The following is an 8105-nucleotide window of genomic DNA, read 5'->3' as shown; positions in this document are numbered from 1 at the left end:
CTTCTGGTTCTTCCAGAGATGATCTCCACAGATCATTATTTGTCTGGTTCACAAGGTATCATCAATGCCTAGAATTATGCCCAGCACATAGTAGGCACTTGATAAACATTTGTCGAATGGATGAATGAATGGGCTGAGGTAGCAGTGACTTGGGGGGCAGGAAAACTGGGTTTGGATTTAGCCTTGTGATGATGGACTTTGGACAAAACCTTTTCCCACTCTAGGCCTCCTCTTACTCTCTGTGACTCTACAAAGGGCACAAGGCCTTGAAGTTGGGCCTTAGCCCCTGGCTTCATGATTCCATGCCTGACCACCATACACAAGCTGCCCTTGGTGAGCAGGGGTTCACCCTCAACCCTGAGGGGGAATCTGTTCAGACTACGACCTACAGGACCTGAGAATCCATGGGTGTCATTTGCTGGCCGCCTTGGAGGTTGGGACACCTGCGGCTGCCACCTCCACTCCAGCCTCCAAGGGAGACAAAACTGGTCTGACCAGTTCTCCTGGGCCGCACCAGTACCTGCTGTGTCCACTGAGATTTCCAAGCTGTTGCCTCTGTCATTTGTCCCAGATATTCTCAGCTTCTTAAAGCAAGGAAAATGGAGCTTTACAGGGCTTCAGGTTAGCCCTTTCTGGGCCCACAGGACAAATTCTTCCTGAGGGAAACATACGCTTGACCTCCATGGAATGGGAAAAGGAAATGGCTAGAGTGGGTCTTGTTCTCTCAAAGTGCTGTTGTTGGTTCATTCAACAAATATTGATCAGGCAATTCCTGAGCAGTTCTAGACACTGTAGATGTATCAGTGAACAAAACAGACAAGTCTTTGTCCTTGTGGACCTTTTGTTTTTAATGAGAAGAATGGACAATAAAAATGCCTAATATAATGTCAATGATGATTAATAAAAATGAAGAGGAAGGGACTAGAGTGTGATGAGGGTGGGGAGGGATCATTTTAGATAAATTGGCCAGGGAAGTCCTGAGGAAATAGCTTTTGGACAAAGGTAGATAGAAGGAGGGGGCCAGTATTGGGAATATCTGGGGGAAGAGCATTCTAGACAGCTCCACACTAGAGGGTTGTAAACAGGAAAGTGGGGTCACCTGGGTGGCTCAGTGGGTTAAGCCTCTGCCTTTGGCTCAGGTCATGATCTCAGAGTCCTGGGATCGAGCCCCACATCAGGCTCTCTGCTCAGCAAGGAGCCTGCTTCTCCCTCCCCCTCTGCCTGCCCCTCTGCGTACTTGTGATCTCTCTCTCTGTCAAATAAATAAATAAAATCTTTTAAACAAACAAACAGGAAAGTGGCATAATCTGATTGGGGTTCTAGAAAGATTCCTTGGGATGCTGTCAAGAGAATGGATTGTGGAGGAGAGAGAAAGAAAGCAGGGAAACCAAAGAGAAGGTTGTTGCAATCATCCATGCAAGAGAGGCCGGCAGCCTGGACAGAGCAGTGATGGCTGAGGAGATGAAAAGTGGCTGGAGCCTTGGAGAAATGATTAAAACAACACTAACAACAAAAACCAAAACCTTGGCCTATCAGAGCCGGTGAGAGCTTTAGTGATCCTAAGACAAGGCAGGAACTTTGGAGTCTGTCAGTCCTGGATTTGAAGCCCAGCTCCACACATTCTGGCTGAGAGTTTCTGGGCAGGTTGCCACACCTCTCTGAGCCTTGGTTTCCCTATTTATAAACTGGATGGGATAGGAGAGCTTGCTTCCAAGGGTGTTTTGAGGACTCAGTGACATGTAAGTAAGACAGAGATCAGAGTTTGGCACTTAATAGGCAGTAAAGTTAGCTATGACTCAACTCCCCACATTTATTGATAGAGAAACTGAGGCGGGTTAGCTTAGAGGCAGAGGACAGGCGGTGGGAGGGAGAAAAGAAAGGACTGTTTACAGGGTTCCTCAAATCATATACGCAGGTCCAGGGAGAAAGTTAGTTCAGTAGGCGAGGAACATAAAAAAATCATGTGATGCCCTCTGGCCATCTTCTTTTCCTACTATCAAAAGACATGAGAAATTAGAAATATGTCCCTAAGATGAATCAACACAAGTATAGTAAGTAGCAACTGACATTCAGCTGCAGTCAGGGAGACCTTAGGGAAGAACAGGAACTGTGGCACCTGGAACACGTGTGCCCATTGAAAGGGGCCGGCTAGGTCAGTTCCCCCGAATTGCTGTCTCCCTTTGCCCGACATCCTTATTTTCAGCAGAAGTCAGAACCCAGATTTTCATATGCAATCTCCCATTTTTAAAAAGATTCTATTTTTAAGTTATCTCTACCCCAAATATGGGCTCAAACTTATAAGCTGAAGATCAAGAGTTGCATGCTCCACCAATTGAACCAGCCAGGCACCCCGAAATCTCCCAGTTTGTTTGTTTGTTTTGAACTTGTTTTTTTCTTCTTAAGTAGGCTCCACACCCAGCATGGAGCTCACTGTAGGGCTTGAACTCATTGCTTCTGGAGTATAGGAACCCAGCATTTTTTTTTTTTAATTTATGGAACCTAGTGAATTTTTTTTGAACCTAGTAAATTTTTATATATTGCTCTTGCTATTATTTCAGCATTCTTTTTTTTTAAAGATTTTATTTATTTATTTGACAGAAAGAGAGAGATCACAAGTAGGCAGAGAGGCAGGCAGAGAGAGAGAGGGAAGCAGGCTCCCCACTGAGCAGAGAGCCCGATGTGGGACTCGATCCCAGGACCCTGAGATCATGACCCGAGCCGAAGGCAGCGGCTTAACCCACTGAGCCACCCAGGCATCCCTTATTTCAGCATTCTTGCCATTATTTCACCCTTTCTGATCCTTACAGTTTCTTTTTCTTGCCTTATTACTTTGGCTAGACCTCCAACACAATGTGGGAAGCATGATAGCAGGCATCCTTTTCTTATTCCTTTTTTTTTTTTTAAAGATTTTTAAATTTATTTATTTGACAGAGAGAGAGATCACAAGTAGGCAGAGAGGCAGGCAGAGAGGGAGGGGGTAGCAGGTTCCCTGCTGAGCAGAGAGTCCGATGAGGGGCTTGATCCCAGGACCCTGAGACCATAACCTGAGCCGAAGGCAGAGGCTTTAACCCACTGAGTCACCCAGGCGCACCCCTCTTTCCTTGATCCTGACACAGAGGGAACAGATCTCACTTTTCACCACTGCAGTAGGTTTTTTTTTTTTTAAAGATTTTATTTATTTGTCAGAGAGAGCGAGCGAGAGCGAGCACAGGCAGACAGAGTGGAAGGCAGAGTCAGACGGAGAAGCAGGCTCCCTGCGGAGCAAGGAGCCCGATATGGGACTCAATCCCAGGACGCTGGGATCACGACCTGAGCCGAAGGCAGCTGCCTAACCAACTGAGCCACCCAGGCGTCCCTGCAGTAGGTTTTTAATTTCATTATTTTTAAACGTTGACTTTACTTTTTTTTTCATTGTGAAAGCTGAAGTCTGGCTGTAGGCTGCATTCAACCCATGGGCTGCCAATTTGTGATCTCTGCTTTCCTTGAATTCTCTGTCTGAATTGTGGTAACCTTATTGGGTAGGTACTATTATTCTCACCAATTTGATATATGAGGACACTGAAGTTCAGAAAGTTGAAGTGACTTGCCACAGCCACATACCTGGGAAGGGACAGAGCCAGGATTCAAACCTAGCTCTGCTCGATGCCAAAATCTGTGGGACCTTGGATGCTCAGGACAGCCTCTCTTTACACTTTACCCTCTCCAGCAACTTGGGGGGCCTATGGGGTGCTCTGGAATGCTGGAGCAGCTCTGTTGCCAATTTTGAGTGACCCTCGACCAAGGGTCTTCCCCTTCCTGGGCCTCAGTCTCCCCATCTGTCAACCTAGGAGGGATGTAGTTACAAGAACCCCAATATGGTTCCAGTCTCCTTCCCTGCAGTCCAATTACATATCTATCAAATATTAGGCCTTGATATCTCACTTGTTCTGTGGCCTGAGTCTGCCACATACTGCTATGTGATTTGGGGGTGCTTAACCTCACTGTACCTTTTGCCTCATCTCAGGTTTAAGATGGAATTAAAAGTAGCACCTACCTCCAAGTGCTCAGGACATGACAGGCATGGCACAAGTGCCTAGTAAACACGAGTCCTCATGATTATTGATAAATGTACATGCGTGTGCACACTGACAGGAAAAGACAGAAATATAACTTAAGTAGTTTTATTGGGATGGAGACACGGTTCTTAACATTTTCTTTAATGTCACAATTTTTTAAAACGTTTAATGACTCCTCCATTTTGTAGAGAACAGTCTAAGTTCCTCAACCCAACATCCAACGACAATTGATTGAACATCAACTTATATTTCAATACAGGAAAGTGGCTAATGGCACACAGAGGCAGGCCACCCCAGCCTGAATCCCATCTCTGTGACTTACTAGCTGTGTGAGCTTGGGCAAGGAGCTCTGCCTCCCTGTGCCTTTGTTTCCTCATCCGTAAAATAAGGAAATTAACAATTCTCACCTGCTGGGGCTGAGGTGGTATGTGCAGTGTCCATCATGTGGAAGCTCGAAATATATAAGGGATTATTATGATCTAACCACTACCCCCAAATCTCTGGTCATCCTGATCCATTCACCAGCCCCAGAATCATCCTACTTTGAAGGCTTTGCTCATGACTTTCTCTTCCTGGCATGCCTTTTCCTATTTATCCATCCATCAGAACATCCTGTGTCAAGGACCAGCTCAAACGTGCCCTCCCCTAAAGAGACCTTCTGCCCTCACCAGCCTTGCTCTGGCCTTGAGGGCTGGGTGCACTTCAAGCTCTCACTACCTCAGCTGTATACCACTTCCTCATTGGTCCTTCCTCTTGTATCATACCCTTCCTGAGGGGAAGCTGGGCTTGCTCAGAGCTACAGCCCAGAGCCCCAACACAGATATCTGAGGGATGCACCAGCCTTCAAGCAAACTCATCAAACTGAGTCCAACAGCTCTGCTGTGTCCTGCCCTGTCCCTTCTTGGGCCTCGGTTTCCTCTCCTATCACTGAGGCAGTGTGGCTGTGAATAGAAATGAGGAGACCCTGGTCAAGGCCCCTTTTCTCTTCCCTGCCTCCCAATAAGCCTGGCTTGCTTCCCCTCTGGACCAGCTGGGGGGTGGGGACAGAGTGCTGGCAGTGGGGACAAATACTGATTTTAGAGGCCTGCTTGCGATGGACCTCTGGCTCTGATCAGAGTTTCTGATGTTGAAGGGTTTGGGGCAAGGCCCAGAATCCTGCATTTTTCCAAAGTGAGTATAAACGCCTTCCATGGCCATGTTCTGAAATGTGGGAGCACCAAACCTCTCATGGCTAAGGGGGCAGAGCAGCTGTGGGCAAGGGGCCATGGGCCCTCTCAGTCCCCACACACTTTGGAGGAGGGAGTGCTGCCACCTAGGGGCAAAGAAAGAAACTGCCAACGCTCGAGCCTGAGCCGTTGGACATGTTTTGATAAAAAACATTTGAGCACTTTCCAAGTGCCAAGCACTATGCCAAGTCCTTTGCACATATCATCATACTGGGTCCCCATGACAGCTCTATAAGGTCGAAATGTCATAAGCCCCATTGTACAGAAGAGACACACAGGGCTCAGAGACGGCAAGTGACATACCTAAGGTCACACAGCAAGTGAATAGCAGCACTTAGATTTAAGGCCAAATCTGGCTGATAGCTGTACTCTAACTGTGACACCCAGTGTTGCCTAAATGCCTATGTCACAGAGTCATCTCGGATACCCTGTGGAACCGTAAACGAAAAGGTCCAGCAGATAAGGGCTCTACCCATTTCAGGCCTCCAGAAGAACAGCTTGACCAGAGGCCACACTGAGACAGCCCCGAGGAGGGGCGGGCGGGACCACTCTGGCTTCTCTCTTAGGTGGGCTGACACCAGGCTGGACCAGCCAGACCCTGGGCTGCTGGCTTGGCCAGCTCTCTTACCTCCAGTGCCCCTACCTGGAAGTGGTAGGCAGCCCTGCCTCACATTCCAGAATGCCAAAGGCCTAGCCAGCAGAATAGGAGCCATAGCAGGCTGGCCACAGGCGAGGGTTCATAAATGACACTCCAGAAGGATTTTGGCCAATGGCTCACTTCCATGGGGAAGGATTTCTCATCGGCCCCTGAGGCCTAGACCACAGGGGAGCATCAGGCTGGGCTCTGGGAACAAACACCGCGGGTCCATCACTCTGAGGCCTGGATGTAGACAGGCACAGCTAGCATGGCACATGGGCCCTCGGCCCCGGCCTGCAGCTCTGCCAGCGCCAGGTTGGAGCCCAGGCTCTCTGCATGCCCGGGCACTACCAGCTCCGGTTCACCCCCCACTGGGCCACCCACCACAATGGACAGCACTGCGTCTGGCTCTGAGAAGGGCGGCTTGCCTGGGGCAGCCTCGGACACTGACCCAGCCCCAGCGTCCTTCAGCTCCTCCAGCCCCAGCGGGTCAGGCAGGGGGGTTACCACCTTACGCCCGCCACTGCTGCCACTGCGGGGTGCTGCCCTTCTCCGGGAGGGCCGCCGGGCTTGCAGGTCCTTATCCTTCTGGGGGCCAAGGCGGCAGCGGTGATCTTTGAGGTATTTGTGTCGGGAAAAGCCCTTGGCACAGCCGGCGCAGCGGAACTTGTAGTTGCCGGTGTGGGCACGCTGGTGCTCCGCGAGGTGGGCGCGGCGGCTGAAGGACTTGCTGCACAGGGCACACTTGTGGAGCTTCATGCCTGGAGCAAGGGGAAGTCCGTGAGAGGCACCCCGACCTCTTAGTCTGCAACCGCGCCTCTGCACTAGGGATAAAACCCAGTCTCTCGGCTTGCCTTTGGAGCATGCGTCCGATCTGGGCTCTGCTCCTGCCAGTCTCATCTCCCACCTTTTCCTGTCCTCAGGCCACCAAGATGGCACCTGCCTCTGGGCCTTCACACTTGCTCTATCCTCTCTGCCTAGAATAGCAGTCTCTGCCCCGAAATCTTGGCTAACTTAGCCAGGTCACCATTATCTCTCTCTTCTCTGGTCTGTCTGCCTCACCCTCGTCCCCCCAGACCATTCCTGTAGGGCAACTAGAGATGGCTTCATGAACTACACAAAGGACCCTGACATTCTGTGCTCTGAACCCTCCAGTGATTCCCCAAGTTTTCCGCAGAGCCCGGTGCTTTGGACCACCCCCTTCCCCTCTCAGCCCCATTCCCTCCTTCCCCTCACTTGCTCTTAGAGCTCCATGCCTCCCACTCACATTTCCTTGTCTCAAACAATCCCCCTAGTCTCTCCTCTGCCTCAAGGCTTTACACCTGCTTCCTCCTTCTGGAAGCTATTCACTGGCTCTTCTCATCCCTCAGGATAGGTCCGATGTTACCTCCTCCCAGAAGCCCCCCGATATCTGCTTCATTTCTTTCTCTGCCCCATCCTTCTGTTTATTCCCATCTTTGTACTCTGCATACTTTGCTGTAAGATACTTACTCATTTGTTGTTCATTTTCAATCTGTCACTAAATGCAAAGCTTCCCCAGGGAGGCAGGGGGCGCTCTACCCATCTGATTCTGCCCCATCACCCCGAGTCTGACATATGATAGGTTCTCAATAGTCACTCACTGAGTGAATCACTGGTGCCCCCACGTCTACCATGAAGTCAACTCCAGCCCACACTCGGCCTGAGCCTTACTCCCCTCACCCCCCCTGGGACGAAGGCTCAGAGAGGGGCAGTGACTCAGAGACGGTCAATGCAGCAGGATAGTGGTCGTACTAAGAATCAGACTCAGGCCCTCTGTCTTCAGTCCTCAACTCTCTACTCTCCCAGTTTTCAAACTTCCCTTAGCCACTAAATCCTTTCTGTAAACCTCTGGTTTTTAACCAGGGGCAATTTTACCCCTCAGAGACTTTGGCTTGTCCTCTGGAGACATCTGTAGTTGTCCTAACTGCAGGGAAGACACCACTGACATCCAGAGGGTAGAGGCCAGAGGTACTGGGAAACATCCCACAATGCACAGGGAGGCCCCTGGGACAAAGCATCAGCTACTGGGAAATATCAAGAGTGCCAAGAAACCATGTTCCAGACCCAATGGTATGTGGAAAGCCAGCTGAGCTGCTCTGGGGACACAGCAGCACCCCAGGAAATGCCATAGAGCCCCTGGAAAGCTGAAGAGTGGGTTGGAGAACT

General features: G+C 50.1%; 1 protein-coding gene across 2 annotated transcripts in view; it reads right to left on the bottom strand.

The window, feature by feature from the left end:
* Positions 1 to 4144: 4144 nt before the first annotated feature.
* The window catches only part of ZNF341 (zinc finger protein 341), a 45135-nt gene continuing 41174 nt past the window's right edge, over positions 4145 to 8105 (bottom strand). For both annotated transcript variants that reach the window (XM_004746612.3, XM_013053394.2), the window contains one exon: positions 4145 to 6679. In XM_004746612.3, the coding sequence (XP_004746669.1) occupies positions 6150 to 6679 (530 nt within the window). In that variant the 3' untranslated portion in view covers positions 4145 to 6149. The remainder of the gene's footprint in view (positions 6680 to 8105) is intronic.

The sequence above is a fragment of the Mustela putorius genome, unplaced genomic scaffold (assembly GCF_011764305.1).
Source record: "Mustela putorius furo isolate JIRA1106 unplaced genomic scaffold, ASM1176430v1.1 tig00000743_pilon_pilon_pilon, whole genome shotgun sequence".
NCBI classification, from domain to species: domain Eukaryota; kingdom Metazoa; phylum Chordata; class Mammalia; order Carnivora; family Mustelidae; genus Mustela; species Mustela putorius.
This window is presented reverse-complemented; position numbering and strand designations above follow the sequence as displayed.